This window comes from Phoca vitulina, unplaced genomic scaffold, assembly GCF_004348235.1.
Source record: "Phoca vitulina isolate PV1807 unplaced genomic scaffold, GSC_HSeal_1.0 scaffold3, whole genome shotgun sequence".
NCBI lineage: Eukaryota > Metazoa > Chordata > Mammalia > Carnivora > Phocidae > Phoca > Phoca vitulina.
The window spans coordinates 81,008,375-81,028,631 of NW_022589706.1; the positions used below are offsets into that span (position 1 = coordinate 81,008,375).

A 20,257-nucleotide genomic window follows, 5' to 3' on the forward strand; every position below is an offset into this window, starting at 1 on the left:
GCACTCTTTAAATGAAAAAAAAAAAAATTGCAACTCTTTAAAAAAAAAAATCAGACGTGACTAGCATAATATGGCTGTTTAGTACCATTAATAATAAAATAACATTACACAGAAAGACAAATTCTTACCAATTTATAGCCCCTCCATCACACTTCTTCATAAGCAATGTTTTCCAACATTCATGAGTAGATTTAATAACTTCAAGAGCAAAAGCCTAGTTCCAAACCAAAAACAGACATAAAGATCACATCATTATACTTGCATGGAACTATTCTCACTATGACAGTTTATTTTTAAGAATATGAGCTCTGGAGTTAGGCAAACCTGAGTATAAATTCTGGCATCCTTTTTTATCAGCTGTGTGACTTTTGAGCAAGTTACTTAATCTCACTAGTCTTAACTTCTTCATCTTTAATAGAAGGTAATGGAGATAATGTAATTTGGGGTTGGCAAACCAGGGCCAACAGGCCAAATCTAGCTCACCACGCTTCTGTAAATAAGGTTTTACTGAACACAGTCATGCCCATTCATTTGTGCATGGCCTATGACTGCTTTAGCACTACAATGGCAGAGGTGGTAGTTGTGACAGAGACCATACGGCCGACAAAGTCTAAAATATTTACTATTTGGTACTTTACAGAAAAAGCTGCCAACACCTGATTTAAAATTATCCAGCTGTTGAAAGGATAAGTAAGTTGTATGCAAAGTGCTTAGTCCAGTCCCTTGCCTGTAAGTACGCTTATACCTATTAATTTCATCATCATCAAAACTGCAGTCTAACTGTATAATCATTCTAGAATATCCACTGTCTAAGTAAACCTCTTACACATTCTCAAATTTTTTCTTAGTATAAATTCATACTGTGTCCCAAAATGCAAAATCAACAATACATGCCTCTTGCTAGATACATATCTAAAGGAACACCTGCTTTGTTATTCCAAAGCAGCAAATTCTTTTGATTCCCCCCCCCAAATGTTGCTAGTTTTCCTTAAGGAGAGTCCTTATATATTAACCAATTCATACTACCTCCTTTCTCCTTCAATGACAACTAAACACATATGGTAAGAAATGAAGAAAATAAAGAATCTTGGGAACCAAGACGTAATGAGAAATTTACTTCTGAAAAAAAGAACGTTCTCTCAGCTCTATTGTTGCCTGAGTATGGTTCAATGAAGTGGTGCTGGGGAGTTCCACTTAAGAAATGGGACAAAAACCACAACAGCCAAACTATGGAAAGAGCCAAGATGTCTGAACAGGAAAAAAAAAAAAAAAAAGAAATGGGACAAAAAAGCCAATTTATTGTCTGGATAATATAAGGAAAGATTTTTAACCAAATCATTCAGATAATTATGAATATTTAGAATCACTTTTCCACTTGCTTAAAGGGGTCAGCAGGAAAAATCTAGATAGCACAGGAGTCATCTTTTCAAACATGGTGAAGAGATAGAACTTAATTTTCCTGAGTTAGGCACTGTGTTTTAAACAGAAGTGGTAAAAAGCAATGCATAAGACGATTATGTTCCGAAACCAGGTTCTATCAATGATCTAGTCTTCATTCAGAAAAAAATTAATGTTTATCAAAATCAAGCAAAAGAAAACAAAACAAAACAAAAAAACAACCACCCCCAAACCACCTCACTCTATAAATTCATGATTTAGCAATCTTACCCTCAGGAAATAAGGAGCCACAAAAGTTCAAACATAAACTATAAAATATAACATTTTTTACAGGAAAAAGATAAAAAATAATTTATCTTATAAATTTTCAATACTTTATTTTTAAGTAAGAGTATCTATTTGAAAATAATAGTTTTATATCTACATTTAATAAATCTTAGACAAAGCCCTCAAGATCTTAAGGATTCTTTGAATGTGCCTTTTCAAAAATACTAGGTCAAGCAATAAATTCTTACATAGCAAGATATTATAATTTTTAAGTTTCCATTAACATGGCTTATTTTACTTATAAAACATACTTTACTTATTAGTACCCACTTAAGTGTTGGTGTATAATGTGTAATTTATATAGTGGTATTAACTTTAAAAAAATATTCCATGACTTAGACTTGATGTCTTTGGCCCATTTTCTCCATTTGTGTCATATTAGAGACACTTCATGGTAACTCTGTGGTATTCTATTAGAAAAATCCTATGACAGTAAGATAATTCAAGTGTTTTCTTATTTGTTAAGCAGCTTACGTCAGTCATGGTAGAACGAACTTTTAAGGGGGAAGCCCCTCTGGATTTACATTAAGTAAAGTAAGTAACTTTTTCCTCTCCAGAATAGGAAATGGAAGCTTCTTCTTCATACACAATTTGCAGAGTTAGACTGAAAATGAAGGACAGAAAATGAAGGAGTAAATAAGTACTTCATTTTCTGAGATGAGGGAGATGTCAATAGATAAAGAGATGAATATATATATATGTATCAAACTTTTTAATTCACTTAGATCTCCTGAAAAAAAATCCTTTTAAATATGTATGATAAAATAATGTCCTTAAAGTCAGTATAAAGCACTTTTGTTACCATGTTATATATAAATATTCACATAAGAAACCCCCCAAACTAAAAGAAGTATCGTACCAGTATCACAAGGTACGTTTTAAAATAAAGATTATCATCTTCACCTTGTTCTTGAATTCTCCATTAAAAGCAAACTGGTTTTCTGGTTTTCCTTCTGGCACCTTATAAAATCTAAACCAATTAAGCGTAGCTTCCAAGTAACCTGGTTTGTATTTCTTAACATCATCGATATCTGCAAGGGAAGAAACAAAATACTTTTTGTTAAAAACTGAAATTCATTCTTTTTTTTTTTATTATGTTATGTTAATCACCATACATTACATCATTAGTTTTTGATGTAGTGTTCCATGATTCATTGTTTGCGTGTAACACCCAGTGCTCCATTCAGTACGTGCCTTCTTTAATACTCATCACCAGGCTAACCCATACCCCCATCCCCCTCCCCTCTAAAACCCTCAGTTTGTTTCTCAGAGTCCATAGTCTCTCATGGTTCGTCTCCCCCTCCGATTTCCCCCCCTTCATTGTGTGGTAGAGCACTGGACTGAGGGAATCCACCTCTGCAGCTAACGTGCAGCATAATCATCAACATGTATCATACCACCTCTGGACTTGAGATTTTTTTCATATGTAAAATATTACTCCTTCATTCTACAAACATTTCTTAAGCACCTTCAGATACTATGTTAGGCACAGGGAATAAGCAGATGAAGACAACAAAGTTCTTTTCCTCAAGGAGCTCAGAGGTCTAATTAAAGGAAAGAGACAAATAGCAATGTAGTAAGATTAAGTGAGATATGCTTAAGGATTGATGTCATTCTGTGAGCAATCGAGGGCTTAGAGTAAGGTAAGTTACATCAGGATCTGTGTTTCAGAAATATTAAGCTAAAGGACCACTAAAGATAAGATGGAGAGGACAGTCCCCAGAAGAGAATATACTAAAGTCAGATGAGAAGGGTTTTACACACTTACACACCAAATACTTAGTTTCTCATTCTGTGTCAGACATTGTTCGAAGCAATGAAGTAGAACAGTAAACGGAAATAAGCCCCTACTTTCATGGTTTATATAGTAAGAAGAGACAGATAACAAATAGAGAAACAAATATAAATGTTAAGTGGTAAAAGCCTGATGAAGAAAAATAAAGCAGAGTACAAAAGAGAATGCAAACAGGGCAATTTTAAACAGAGTGATATCTGGATGGTTCAGCTTTTCATTTCAAATTCTGTAATGATTTCCAGGATTTATTTTTAAGTTCTATTACCACAAAAACAGCTCAACCATCACATTTTGAGGAGATTCATTTAAATATAATAGGAAATACTACTATATTAATAACAGGCCCTTCCCCAAGAGGTCTCCAAAGAATGTATCCTTTCCAATAAATATCAATTCAAAAAATGTATGAGGAATAACTCGTTAAAACTAGAAATCTTTACTCTCCACAAGACTGTGACTTATGGGAAATTTAGCATAGTCCTTTATGCGCAACATAACGGACTTGACAGCACTTGAAAAATTAGAAACTTGTAACTAAAAATAGATGACACAATGCATTGGGATAATTCAAAGATCACTGGTTTCAGACTTGCTCATCCAAGTCTCATGGGAATCCCCACTCACTGGGCATGATAGGGAGAGGTAAGCATTTTGCAGGCATGAGTTAGACGGGAATTATGCTCTTGCTTGTTGTGCTTGCCTTTTGCCTGCTAAGGTTTAGTAATAGTTTCATATGTCTCCAGAAGCCAGATGTTTCACGTAAGTGAAATGAGTGTGATAAGGCAGACAGCATAAGAATGGCAGAAACCATGGCAAATGGAAGATTGAGTATGCTGCCTTAAGGCAATCAAATTAAAAATTTTTAAATACATCAATGGGCCACACATCTATCTCAAGTTATTCTGGGGGAAACAGAAATATTACAACTAAGGGAAAAAATAATCACTTGAAACTGAACACAGGGCACACCTATCTATTAATCATAGTCAATACATACTTTTTAAGTAATGGAAGAGGTTTAAGATAGTGAATTCTAAAGACTAAGATCTTTTTAGTATTATACATTGTATCTTAGGTCATAGAGTTCTTTGTCATGTCCAAAATAGAACACTCAGTATATATTTCATCTAATACTCATTGTTTCCACTTCAAATTCTGATTTTCTTCTTAGCGTATAAAAAGTGCTTCTTTCTAAAGTGGCTTTCTATTAATCGTTTTTCCACATTCTGTATTTTTGCAAAATATCTCTTAAATTGACTGAGTTCCTCCCACTCATTCTCTTCTTAGAGGGAAAAAGCAATCTTTTAAGTTCACTGAAGGTGAACAACCAGAAAAGCAATTTAATCAATGGTTCAAAATAAATAATTTTCTATTACTTAAATCTGATTCATCACTTTATCATTGTACCTTACCCAATCTACTGTTCTCTATCCCACTGCAATTTTTATTTTTTTGTAAATGTTTTTTTAACTCAGTCACTTCAAATAAGAAAGGAAAAGCTAAGTTATCCAATATCTAACTCGGCTTAGGCAGCTTTCTTTTCAGACGTTATAAAGAAGGCCTGTTAGGCAAAGACACCGATAACAGAAACCCTGACAATTTAATAATGCCCAATAAAACACTCCAAACATAAGATAAACATTTCCATTCTCAATTAATTATAACCTAGAGAAAAAAAGGTGTGTTTTCACACAGAAAAACAAAACAAGCAAAAAATTCAAAATACACAACTTAAAACATTTTAAAAACCTCAACAGCAAATGCCTCAAGCCAAAAATCTCCATACCAATAGCCAGTTCAATTAATTATCCTTCTGAAAATATGAAAAATTACACATACAATCTATAAACTGATTGAGTTTAAAAAAGACCTCATTTGTTCCTCATAAACTGAATAACTCATCTGTTCTTCATAAGACTGAGAACTGAGTACATTCATATTAAACGTAAGAAAACTACAGCTAAGAAAATGCAAAAGAACTGCCAAACTTTATCTAATACATTCATGGCATAATCAGTATCATATAAATACAAGTCTTCTAATTCCATGAATTCTGCTTTTTCTTCTATACTGTAGAGTTACATTGTCACAGGTTTTCTTTATGTTAAAAGAATGTAAGTGTAGATGTACTTTTTAGTTTTATTGTGGTAAAATATACACAACATAAAATTTATCATTTTTAAGAGTACAATTCAGTGGCATTAAGTATACCCACAATACTGTATAACCATCACTTTCATCCACTTCCAGAATTTTTCATCAGATGTATTTTTTTACAATATATGTTAAGAAAAGCAGCAATTCTCTAGGAGTTACTTATTTCCATTCTTGGAGTTAACTTCATATGGAAGTTTCTATTATAAAAATTATACAATGTATTTTCAAGATGAACTAACCCAACAATAAAATCAGAATAATCTAGAAGAGTTCTTCTATATAATCAAGCTAAACTTACTTCAGTTTGTTTTTAATTACAAATCAAACTCTTTTAACTGAGATCTACTTGATCAACTCCCTGGATGATTAGCAAAGACTTTCCACTTCTGTAAAATATTCTGACCGATGTCCATAGTGGTCTGTATGTTGAGTCTGGTAGACAACTCTGGAATGAAGTCCACACTTTGCTTGTACCAGTTAAGTTTCAGCTTTATCATGCATCAGGTATGTTTATTCCCAAAACATTTTTGCCAACTGTATCAGTAGTTATAATCATGAGAATTAGTAAAATATTATATAAGGAAATGATTTTACCAGTACAAAAAAGACTGTTTCTGCAAAAGTAATTTGAATGTTTTGAAAGAATTCAATAAAACATGTTGCTAAAAATATCTGTTGTCAAATTAGGCCTGAGTAAAAAAATACTTAAAGATGAGAAAAAGACATAAAAATCTACAATTATGTATCTAGCTCTGCAAAGAGTATTTTAGATATGAAAGGTCAGGGACAGCCTCTGATAAAATGTATTTTAGCAAATTTTTGGATGAAGTGTAGCAACAACTCATTCAAATATCTAGAAGAGGAGGAGTCCTGAGAGGAAGATAGGAAGTGCCAATATTCTGAAGTGTGAGTGTGCTTAAAATGTTTAAGGAAGACTAAGAAAGCCCTGTGTTTAGAGCAGAGTGAAGAAAGAGTGTTAGGAGATTAAATGAGAGAAGCAGCCGCAGACCAGTCACAAAGGACTCTAAGGGCCATCCTCCTTGAGATGAGAAGCCATTAGAGGGTTCTGGGCTGAGGAGTATGGGTTTTAGGAAGATCGCTCTTTTTGCTGTGTAGGTAAAAGACTGTGTAGAGGAAGAAGTAAAAGAAGGAAATCAAGCAACAAGCTACAGGAAGAATCCATACAGATGAAATATGATGAGGGTCTAGATAAATGGTAGTTGCATGGAGGTGGTGACAAATGGTCAATTTTGGGTATTTTTAGAAAGCAGAACTGAGAGGAATTACCAATGAAAGAAAAAATTAAAAACAAAACCCAGTAAAGATCAGACTTACATAAAATTTAAAGTATCAAAGAACTAAAAAGGAGTAATTGGCAATATTAAGTAACAATTTATAGTACAATTAAAAGCAGTCACCTAAATATTTATCACCCTAGTTTTTTTTTAAAGCTTCATAAAAGGTATCATACTTCCTACAAGTAGTATACAGCCATTGTTTACTTTATAACAAAGCTGTTTCCAAACATGAAAATTTAATTAACAAAGATTATATGGAGTTTCCTTAAGAGAATTTTTATATTAAAACTAAAGATATATAATTTATAAATAATCATAGCTCTACATAAATCCATTGGAATATTTATAAATCTCTTTATTAAATGCTAGCTATAAGGCAAAACAGAAAATGATGATGTAATATAATAACAAATTTTAAAGCTCAATTTGGCTTTTCCAAGTTCAGTGCTTTCCAGTTTAATTTAGTTTTTCTTAACTAATTTTGATTTAGGAATTTATAAAAGCAAAGAAATTAATCTAAAATATCTTAGTCAAAACCCATCATTCTCTTAGGGTGCCTGGGCGGCTCAGATGGTTAAGCGTCTGCCTTCAGCTCAGGTCATGATCTCAGGGTCCTGGGATCGAGCCCCACATCAGGCTCCTTGCTCAGTGGGAAGCCTGCTTCTCCCTCTGCCTGCCACTCCCCCTGCATGTGCTCTCTCTCTCTCTCTCTGTGTCAAATAAATTAAAAAAAAAAATCATTCTCTTTCTGTAGACATTAGAGGACCGTAATACTTCACATTTTTTAAAAGCAATTTTTGTGACTTATCGTTTTCCTTCATCAGAGATACTGGTATACATTTCATGTAATCTGGTTTCTTTTCAGTATAAACCAATTCACTTGTTTCTAAAACCTAAAAGAATGTCACAAATTGTGATCTACTAAGCAAAAAGAAAAAAAAAAGTGGTTTGTGAAGTTTCTTCTGTTCTTTTTTACTAAAAATACACTCTCACACTAGGGGGAGTTTCTAGTCACATGTGCTTGCCTAGACTTCAATTTTACCCAGATTTCGGAAATAAATGATGTAGAAGAGGTGAAAACTTGAGCTGATAAGGTTCATTTTATACAGACAGCTCATCAAGAATGAGAAACACCTAAAGTATGAGATCTTTTTAATCTAGAGACATTTTAAGGAATAATGAACTATAAAGATGATGCATTAAATTATGTACTAAACACAAACAGAACATAAAGAAATTTTAAGCATGAGAAAATGAGGACAACAGATTTAAGCAAATACAATAAATCTACAGATCAGCAATAAAAAATTTTAAATAACTCTCTTGCCTACCAAAAAAGAACCACACCCAGTCCTCTCAACTTTTTGTATAATTAAAAATTGGATATTGAAAACAAAAATATACTTTGTTATTTACTTAATGAAAACCTTTTTTGGTCCAAAAGGAAATAAAAACTCTTAAGAATATTCAGAAAATAATGAAAATAAGAACACTCAAAGTTTATAAGAAGAAATAAGGTAAACCAGGAAAAACATCCCATTTGGAATCAGACGGCATCAAGTTCAAACTCCAGTTCCGGCATTCATATAGTGCATCATCTTGGGAAAATACATTAGTCTGTGTGTTTCCTCAAACACAAAATGTAAAAATCATGGTTGTTGTGAGGATTAAATAAGATAACATATTAAAAATCATTTAATAAAAAAATAAGGGATAATTTTAAGAAATATTAATTATCATCCTTCCAATCCCCTAAAGCCTTTTCCACAGAATGTAGACACAGTTATATTCACAGGGAAACATAGAGCCTTAGATGCTCAAAAATAAATAAATAAATATGAATTAATAATTTAGAAAATTAATGAACATATTTTCATTAATACTGAGTTATTTTATGTTTAATGTGTATGACTCTACTGAGAAATCGAAGAAGCTAGGTATTGATATAAACACTGTAAACAAGCACTAAAAGTAACATAAAAGGCATCTGGACATACACACACATACACAAATGCGTACTTAACATAACATTTTTCTATAAACATACTTTTTCTTATGGTAAAGGTCAGGCCTCAAATGTACTTGTAATTAATCTCTTATTTAATGATGTACACATTTACCTTTATTTCTAGTATTACTGCAGTTTAGTTCTTATAAAGTTTTTTCATTTCTACCATGTTTAAGTTAAATCTAAACAACCATTTTTTAAAACATTTGGAACAGAGAGGAAATATATAAATAAAATTCCTTTATTTCTAGAGTGAGACTCACTCAGTTCAAGTACATTACCTAAATTATCAATTGAAAACAATGCCCAACTATCTGAAGCATTTCTCTTTACAGAAAACAGAAACCTCTGACAAAGATGAGGGAGTGAATTCATGTTTCAACAAACTCCCTCAGGTTTAACTACACCAAGATAGAAAACATAGAAACAGAAAACCAAAAGATAAGCACCTTGCAGACTCAATATGGAACAAAAATACCTGTCAGGTAAAAGCAAGATGACCATTTGATTTATTGCACATACTAGAATATTTCTGGGACTCCTAATCAAGAGAAAAAAAGAGCCAACAGAAATCAATCCTGAGATGACCCATGCAAACAAGGATTTTAAAGTACTTATTACAAAAATGGTCAAGGACTTTCAAAAAAATACAGTTATGAAGCACTGAACATGTGGAAATTTCAGTTAAGGAGGAAAAACTATAAAACTATCAGAAAAAAGAACCATATGAGGGAGTATATGAAATGAAAAATCAGATGGATTTAATAGCAGAACTTGGATACGGCAAAAAAAAAAAAAAAATCACAGAAGTAGAAGAAAAAAACAATAGTAATTATCCTGTCTGAAGAAGAGTAAGGAATAAAGACTGTAAAGACATAAAAAAAGCTTTAGTGACCCATGAGACAATAAAAAGTGGTCTAAAATATGTGTATTAGAAGTCTCAGAATGAAGGTGAGAGAATGGGGTAAAAAAATTATGGTAAATAATCTGGGTTTTACCCAAATGTGTTAAAAACATGAACTTGAAGATCTGCAAAGTTCAATATACCCTAAGCAGGATAAATATTAAGGAAAGGACACCTTAGCATATCACAGAAAAACTGCTGAAATCCAAAAACAGGAGAAAGATCTTTAAAATAGTCTGAGAAAAACATTACATTATATACTGGGTAACAATACATTAACTGTTGATTTCTCATCAGAAACAGTGGAGACCAAAAGAGAATGGAACATCTTTACAAAAATCCCTTTAACTCAAAATTCTATATCCAGTGAAACTACACTTCCAAAACAAAGGCAAGAAAAGACAATATCAGATCAATGAAATAGAGAGAATTCATCACCAGCAGAACTGTAGTACAAAAAAATGCTGAAGTTTTCAAGTTGAAGGTAAATGACACCAAATGGAAACTACAGATCTTCAGCTTCTTTTTGTTTTCTGTAACAAAATATATGGGTATGGACATGGCAAATACATGGGTACATGTAAAAAATTACACATGTGTGTGTTTCTTCTAGTTTCTTTAAAAGATATTTTATTATTTAAGACAAAGAATAGAGAGAGGTTCTGGGAGGAACAGGATCTCTCACAGAACTGCTGGTAGAAGTGCAAAATGATACAGCCACTTTTGTAAACAGTTTAACAATTTCTCACCATGTTAAGCATGTAATTATCATCTGACCCAGTAACCCTATTCCTAGGTATTTCCCTAGGATAAATGAAAACATACGCTCACACAAAGACTTGTATTTAAATGTTCATAGCAACTTTTTTTGTATTAGCCCAAAACTAGAACCCAAATTTCCATCAAGGAGATGAATAAACTGGTATATCTGTAAACGGAACACTATTCAGTAATCAAATGGAACAAACTATACTGATTACACACAATAATACACATGAATCTCCAAAGCAATAAGCAAAGACTGCATATGTACATGTATAGAAATGTACACAACTCTAAAGAAAATTGCAGTTGTTAAAAATGCCAGAATTTTTAAGTATAAATATTTTCTCCCTTCAAAATAAGTGAAAATTCACCTTTTTTGGAGTTATTTTCAGACTTTGCTCAATACACACATCTTTTTATTTATCAATAACTATAAGCATATTCACTTATTCATCAATTTTAAAAAAATTATTGAGCACCTATAACATGCCAGGCACTGTACCAAGCTTTGTAATGGAAAAATTAGTATTAAATACCTAGACACAAACCTAACATAAAATGTAACAAGATCTTCACAGTAATCTACAAGTACTTCACTAAAAGAAATATGAGAAAGCCTGAATAAGTGGCAAAATATATATATTCATTGATGCATTTAATATTTTAATGATAGCAGAAATCCTTGACAATTTGATCCCAAAATTTGCAAAGAATAAAGCATAAGAAAAACCAAAACAAGTCTGAAAGTTTGTTCCACAGAACAAAAGGAGAAAGATTTGTCTTGTAAATGCTTTATTATGAGGCTATAGTAATTAAAATAAAATAACATGGCACTGGCTCAGGAATAGATCACTGACACTAAACAGAATCCAGAAACAGACTCTTTGTATAAATAAGAATGCAATATATGATAAAGGAGACATTTCAAAACACTGGGAAGAGAACAGATTTTTCTGTTAAATGGTGATGGGAAAATTGTACATACGGAAAAAATAAAATTCCATACAGATTAAAAATCCAATTGTAAAAAAAATTAAAATACAAAATAACAAAATGGAAATAAAAAGAAAAACATCTTTCTGACTATGGGGTAAGAAATCCTTCAATAAGAATCAAAATGTTAAAGTCGTGTATAGAAATGATGGATAAAATGGAATACATCAAAATTGAAATATCTAGGGCGCCTGGGTGGCTCAGTCGTTAAGCGTCTGCCTTTGGCTCAGGTCATGATCCCAGGGTCCTGGGATCGAGCCCCGCATCGGGTTCCCTGCTCAGCGGGAAGCCTGCTTCTCCCTCTCCCACTCCCCCTGCTTGTGCTCTCTCTCTCTCACTATGTCTCTCTCTGTCAAATAAATAAATAAATAAAATCTTAAAAAAAAAAAAAAAAAAAAAAAAAAAAAAAAAAAAAAAAAAAAAAAACAAAATTGAAATATCTAGAAGCCAAAAGGCAACAATATCTCTGCAGATGCGGAGAAAATATTTGCAACCTAAATTAATAAAGAATTAACTTCCAAAATATCCAAGCAATTTCCATATATCAACTCAATAGAAAAATGGTGAGCAATATGCATAGGCAATTCACATAAAGGAAGATACAAATAGCCAATAAACATATGAAAAAGACACTTTATCTACTTAGCATTAAGTAGAATAATGCAAAATTAAATGAAGATACCATTTTTCATCTATCAGCTTGGCAAAACAAATTTTTTAAATGCTCGGTAATAGTATGTCATTGAAGCTTCAAAATTTGTAAATTAGATATTATTTATTTCCTTCATATAAATTAGGAAATTGGGGTTACAAAATTTACTCAGGATCTCAAAGGATACAGAGTAACCTTAATATAATAGCTTTAAATACGGGGTGACACCTGTAGGTATGTGTGTGGTGGGGGAGGGATATCCTCAAATTTGATTAGGTGATTACATCTCCCACTTAAATGTATATCAAAACTATTATCAATTATTCTAGATTCAAGACTTGAATATCCAACCAGCAGAGGATAAGCTAATAGAATGATTCTCAACTTGGATAAATCTATCAGAATCACCCAAGGAGCTTTAGCAAACTATACAGACAGATGCACATTTCTTACTTCACATCCCCAAACTGAGAACCACCTGTACTTCCATGAAGAACATCTGGAGAAAAAAATTAAAATGCTGTTTTTATCTGGATTATTTCCACCAAACCATAACATGAAGGGAAGGAAGCATATAATCAGCTGAGGATTTTTTTAAATTTTTAGATAAAAATCAGTTACATAAATGTAATACCATATCTCTTTGCTCATATTATTTAAAAAAAAAACAAAACACTAGGAAATGGTCACGTGCTTGAAATTTTGTCCAGAGAGGATTAAAAAAAAAAAAAGGAAAAAAGAGCTCCCAATTCTATGGGACTTTACCAAAGGAAATGATGCAAACGCACAAAGCTCTCGTTCCAATACTAGAACTGCTGCACTCACAGAGCTAAATATGTGCACAACTGGCCTCTAAACAAAATCTGTGGGAAGCAAGAACATATGTTTCTAATGATAGCTTATAAACATTCACAAGAAACAGTTCCAATTCCATAACATGCACTGTATTTTCTGCATCACAAAGAGAGGCTCTAGCTCAGTGACTTAATAGTTTGAAGAGTTTGTTTACTCAGATCCCTAAAAGACTTTGTTTTTCACACAGCTCTACACATCTATGCTTAATAGTACACAGACGGAGGGGCAGTAACCCCGATTTTGTTGACCTTTCCTTCTCCATTACCCTTTTCTACCAATTCTACTCTTATCAACACCTGTACCAGTATATATTAATATCATGAAAAACAATGGCAATGAACACACATCAAAGTAGGTTATACCAAACAAGATAATTCTTTTTTTTTTTTTTTTTTTTTTTTTTTTTTTTTAAAGATCTTATTTATTTGACAGAGAGAGACACAGCGAGAGAGGGAACACAAGCAGGGGGAGTGGGAGAGGGAGAAGCAGGCTCCCCGCAGAGCAGGGAGCCCGATGCGGGGCTCGATCCCAGGACCCTGGGATCATGACCTGAGCCGAAGGCAGACGCCTAACGACTGAGCCACCCAGGCGCCCCCAAACAAGATAATTCTACACAGAGGCCTATTTGTATTGTATCAGAAAAACCTCTTGGAAAAGAGCTGGTAGACATTTTTTCCCGAAAATATAAATATTCATTGCCATTTCACAAAAAACTTTATATGACCAGTAAAATAAAAACCATCCAGGTGCCTTGTACATGGCAGAAATTCAAATAGTTTTCTAATTTAATTTTAATTTGAAACATATAACAAAGTGGCTAAATACTCCAGTTTGGGGTTGGAAAGACCATCAATGAAATTACAGCTCCATCATGTAAAAGCTACCCTAGAGTACTTAAAGATGTGCCAGGCGCCCAGGTGGCTCAGTGGGTTAGGTGTCTGCCTTTGGCTCATTTCCTGATCTCAGGATCCTGGGACTGAAGCTCCCTGCTCAGTGGGGAGTCTGTTTCTCCCTTTCCCTCTGCCCCCCACCCCTGCTTGTGCATGCACGCTCTCTCAAATAAATAAAATCTTAAAAACAAAAAAAAAAAGATGTGCCAATGTCCCCCAGAAATCTACCTCATAATCCTTTAATTTAAACTGTTTCCTTCAGCATTATCTTTGAAGACAATTTATTTAGGTGTTTCTACTTTAAAAGAAGGCTGAAAATAATGAATTAAAAATATTTCCTAGAACCACCAAAATTTAGAGATTGGTAAATGATCCCTAGGGTTTTTCCCATTACAGGATCATTCCTGCACCTTTGGAGATGAAGAAATTAAAGCTTCCAGAGGTTACACGACGTTTCCAAGGTCAGTAACTTACACAAGAGGGATTTTAGAATTTAGGCCTTCCCTACTCTTCACCACATCTTCACAGGAATATGACTAAAACCTAAAAAGCACTGAAAGAGGTCAAGGTTTCAAAAAGAAGGAAAAGATTCCCAGTAATTTAATTCTATTCTTAATTATAGTACATTTCACTCAATTCATCCCTGTTCCTCAAACTGCCTCCTCCCACACCCCATCCTTACACACCCAAGCCTATCCCAATTAATGAAATCAAAGGAATGAAGATCAAAAAAAGCCATCTTTTTATTGGGACCTCTAATCTTAAGTGTCCCACTGATGTGAAATGATTTAAGAGCAAATGGTCAGTACTCCCAGAAAGCAACACTGCCCAAGGCCACGGATACATTCGACTACCCCAGTACTCTTCAGAGGGGTGGTGGAATGCAGTGAACAGCATGAGCTCTGGAGCCCAGTTGGATTCCAGTGGCTCCCTGTATGACTTTAGACAAATTACTAACCAACCCCCACCCCCATGGCACTGCCTCAGTTTCTTAATCTGGGGGAAAAAAAAAAAGAGGGGGAAGACATTACCACAGTTTGCTTGAGCTTGTGTAAACATTAAACAGATATTCCAAAAGAAGCACTCGGCAAAGTTACTAGACACACAGGAATTGCTGCAGAAATGTTAGAGCTTTGGGGATGACAATGGTGACATGCAAGCCCTTTCTGTCCCAGAGAGTACATGCACAGAAAAGCAAACTGAGCTCCAGTCCACCTGGTTATAAGGTTAACACAAATATCTTCCTTAAGATTTCTATGCTATTCCCTATTTTTCCCCCTAAATAACACTATTAAACTGTCTTTTATAAAGTACAGAAATCAAACACCATGTTAATTTGCTTATTTTTAAAATAATAATTGCAGGGACACCAGATGTTCTTTTAGCAAATGAAAATTTGAGCCAAACAGATTTGGTTTCACATGTATATTACTGTCTTGAAAGACATAAAGGGAACTCTGTAGTTTTACTTGACTTTTAAATTTCTCTAAATGTAAGTTGAAATTCTACGTATATCAAATACATATAAATTATGATAATTCTAAGACAAGTACAATGCCAGCCTTTGAAAAATGCCCAACTGCCTCATTTTAAATAATCCCTTTTCACTCATGCGATTTATTCATCCCAGAATGTATCTACATCAATATAATTGTTCTGATTTCCATTTTTGTTTCCTAATTTTTCATTTTATAAAACAGTATCACTGCACAAGTAACAATTTAAAAAGACAACAAGAGACAACAGTTGTCATTTATTTAACACTCTGAAAGTTGAAGTGGCTTCTGGGCCTAAATAACCTCCTATAATGTTATGTCACCTGACATAAGGTCCTTAGGCATCACTGGCAGGTCTGAAGAGGCTCAAACATCTGTTTGGAGAATATATGAAGCTCTACACTATAGAAGGTGGTTAATTTAGCCAAAGGAGAAATTTACACATGCCCTAGCATTTTAATCTTCTTAAAAAGCTCTGAACTTGGTTATTTCATAACCAAGCGCTATTATCCCTAATGGCCAAGGCATTCTCTAGTAACAATTTAGGAGCCCTGGGAGTCTTATTAACTCTTTCAGGCCATTAAGGTACCATTAAGAGCATGAGAGCCTGGAACCTAATTACAGTGTATTAAATGGTCTTAGTGCTCTTCAGGTGTTAATGAGCCAGCCAAAGTGACCGATTTTCTATCAGGGAGTACAAAGAATTTGTTTTTAAATGTTATTTTAGACTATTTTTAGATTTTCACAGCGGCTACTCCAGTTTCAGAAGGCAAAACTTGAAGATTTAAATAAGATTAAACTTACAGAAATACAGCCAGCAACCACAGCTTCTAAGTGAAACATGGTCTTTGATGCAATGGCTAGTTTTAGTTTAGTCATGTCAAAGTTAAAAACTATAAATATTAAAACAGGATATTATATCAAACTCTGCACATACATTCATTTGGATCAAAAAAGTTATTTTATAATAAAATAACCCTAAAATGTCCTTGCAGAATCATAATTAAATGAATTAATATAGAAAAAAAATTAATTTTAAAAATATATATGAAAATATGGAAGGACATGCTGTCTATAAATTAAAACAGACTTCTCTACTTTCAAAAAAGAAAAAATAGGTACTGATCATGTCAAAAAACAGCTTCTTTTTCTTAAGGTAGTGGAAATTAACAAGAGGGATTTATTTTTTAAATGTCTAACAATGAAAATGTGTAAAAAGTAATAAAAAACTCTCTATGAATTTCTGTATTACACACATCCTCAGAAAACTACAGAATCAAGAAAATTCCAGATAGCTACTCTTTCCTACATGGTTTTAACCTTTCCTTCTGTTGATCCATCTAATAAAAATGCCAAGAAGTATAGATAACAAATGTTTAAACTGTTATAAAATCACTCACTCCTCTGTGATTAAAAATGCCAATTCATACACACTAATTTATATTTAAAGTTACTGCATTATATATCAAAGTTAATTATTAAAGAGAAGGTGACCAAAAAAAAAAAAAAAAGACATTTCCAACATGTATGGACTCAGAATCAATCTCCCATGCATTTTCTGTAAAAAAAAATTTGGGAAATGCATACTGGCCAACAATGAAAATGGAAAACAAAAAAGAGGACATGAAAGAATCTAAGAAAAAACAGAACTCTTAACCCAGGGCAATGAAAAGAAACCCCATGATGATCACTGTGCAGCAAGCTGTTCTTTTGTGTCCATAACTGGTCTTTCAATAAAAAGTATGATAAAGGAGGTAACTAATATTCACATAAAGACTGTAACTGCTAGTTGTTATTTTTCAATTTTCAGATTCAAGAGACCAAACGTAAAAAACAGTTAAAGAACAGAATTTAAACATTATAAATTTAGACACACAGAGCTAACGTACAGTTCAGAGAAGCTGGTCTGTAAAGGACAGAGAGTAACAGAAACCTCAATGCCCTCGTTCTATACTGGGCAACCACAAGTTACTGTTCAAAATTAATGAAGCAATAAATAGAGCTCAAAGTGTATTAGAGTTATTAAGATAATCAAAGATGAAATATGGTAATAAAATTTAAAGGTTTAAGAAGTTAAATTCCTTTGGTTTTCAAAGCAGCAACCTGAGTCAAAAGGGAAAAAAACATAAATTAAGAAGAGAGGTGTAAAATGCTTCGAGTAGAGAAGCAACCATGCAGGAGAACTAAAAACATAAGGAGGAAGAGATGAGAAGTCAGACAGGGAGTGAGAAGGGGGAAGGAGAATTTTACTTTTTATTTCATATACCTTTTTATTACACTTCTGAGTTTTTATTTCCAAGTATATGATTATTTTTATAATTAAAAATGCCATCCACAATCCTGTCGTCGTGATTTTAAAAGGGACACATAATAAAATTTTTAAATGTTACCAAATGTAAGATTAAATATTGTTAATTTTCAAAGATGTACAGTAGAGACAGAACAGCAATAAATTTTTAGTATCTGTTAGCTAATATTGTTAGCTAATATTTATTTAATCATATGAATCGAAATATACATTTTTATCTGGGGTGCCTGGGTGGCTCAGTCGTTAAGCGTCTGCCTTCGGCTCAGGTCACGATCCCAGAGTCCTGGGATCGAGTCCCACATCGGGCTCCCTGCTCCGCGGGAAGCTTGCTTCTCCCTCTGCCACTCCCTGCCACTCTGCCTGCTTGTGATTCCTCTCTCTCTCTCTGTGTCAAATAAATAAATAAAATCTTTAAAAAAAAAAAAAAAAGAAATATACATTTTTATCTTACTGTAATAAAATCATAGGTTGTTGTAATAGGCATTTCATCTAACCTCAAAATCAAGAAATGATTCCTTTATTTCTAAGGTCCCCTCCCCCTGCCAAGGTCTTAAGCTCCTACTGAATTATAAGTTAGGTACCTTTAGAAGATAAATTATTATAAGAAAACCCTATTAAAGAGTATAATTAAATCATACAAACTGATCTTCTAAAAAATTCCTACACAAATTTAGGAAGCTTTCAACCCCTGTAATTCCTGAACATCTCTCCGTTCTCATCCCTAATACCCCCCTTTAGTAGGTGCTAATGAAAACACAGACAACACCAGGCTAAGTAGTGAAGAAAAAAGTTAAGATTAAGAATGATTTCTGTCCATTAACATCTGCTTAAGCAGGAAGACAACAAAAACTCTCTTTTGTCTGAAATAGTTGAGAGAACAGCTGGATGATGTTTGAGAGATACAGTAAATATAAATCAAAACTTGAGTTTAAATTAAAAATAAAGCCTCCTATGTAGGGTCATCTAGTATTCCATGATTCATGATTTAAAAAAAAAAATACTTATACTACAATTTTTTCAGCCTTTTACTTTGTACCTATATCTATTTTTTCCTTGGGTCACTGTAAAATAAGAGAAAAGAAAATTCAATAAAGATATGTAGAATATATTACAATAATGTGAAGGTAAAAGGAATGAGAAGTAATAAAAGAAAATACTTCTAATTCTTAAAACTATAAAACCTACTTTACAAAATCTAGATATTTGAGAGTTATTACTTCAGGTACTATCCAGAGTGAACAACATGCAAATATCCTTAAAGTAAATAATATCCATTTTCCCTCTGTATACCTTACTCATTCAGGAAATAAATACAAAAGTCAGCATACCATTTCAGAGCAAAATATGTCAATAACACTCATGTAATCTTTTAATTTTAGGATTTTAAAAACGTATTTTGAAAAAGCACTGTTGTATTCTTCATGATGAAGGTATGTGTTCCTTCTAGTGGAATGGAAAAAAGTCCCTTTTTTCTTTCAAAACAAGTTCTTGTTGTAATTATTCTAGTCTGATGTCACCTCAACCCAAATAAACTTCAGAATTTCTGCATGTCTTTTTGTACAAACATACACCAAAAGAATTTAGAAGATGCCAAAGGGCAAAGTCATCTCTATTCAGCAGAATTAAAGTCAAAACAGAGTTAAAATTTTTCATTCTAACCCTTAGGAAACTCAAGAAGGAGGTAAGGTACTTAGCCTTATGTAATCTGGTTTCAATCCTGCTAGTTACAAAAACCATATTACTATAATCAAGTATGAATTGCTCAGTACAGTACTGTAGGTGGACAATGGACTTTATAATCAGACAGAAATGAGTTCAAGTCATGGGTCTACTATTTAATGGATGTGCAAACTTGGGCAAGTTATTTAAATCCTTGGAGCACCTTTTAGATTAAGAATAATAATATGCACTAGAACAGGTACTAGTGCTTTGCATATGGTGAGAGTTTAAAATGTTAAATCACATCTCCAACAGGACTGGGCTAAAGAATAGTGTATTCCACCTAATAAACAGTTTCTTTCAGGCTTGCGGCCTTTCCAGTTTAAAGGGGGAATCCCTTAGCAGAGTTTCATGACTTCAGTGTGTCACATCACGAATCGATTAGTTAGTGGATTTGTTTTGGCTGGCTTCGGCACCATTGTGTTATCAGTTCTCATCTGAGAAGCAGTTAACGCATTAAAAAAATTTTAACTGTGTATTTTACTCTCCTTACATACGTGTATCTGAGAAATATGGTAATAAAGAAACCCAGGGTAAAATAATAAGACAGACAAGAAATACACATGGATATGGACTCAAGTCTCATATTTTAATTGTAGTTTTTATGCTTTAGTTTTGCCCCTGAGGTTACTTGTACTTCACCTTATCAGACCCTTTCTTTTCTCAATTACATGCAAGAATGGCATAAAATC

At 33.2% G+C, this 20,257-nt stretch overlaps 1 protein-coding gene across 3 annotated transcripts in view; it reads right to left on the bottom strand.

The window, feature by feature from the left end:
• PPA2 (inorganic pyrophosphatase 2) overlaps positions 1–20,257 on the bottom strand; it is an 86,306-nt gene that overhangs the window by 27,793 nt on the left and 38,256 nt on the right. For all 3 annotated transcript variants that reach the window (XM_032400937.1, XM_032400935.1, XM_032400934.1), the window contains 2 exons: positions 2,629–2,756; positions 129–214 (listed from right to left, as the gene is read on the bottom strand). In XM_032400937.1, the coding sequence (XP_032256828.1) occupies positions 129–214; positions 2,629–2,756 (214 nt within the window). The remainder of the gene's footprint in view (positions 1–128; positions 215–2,628; positions 2,757–20,257) is intronic.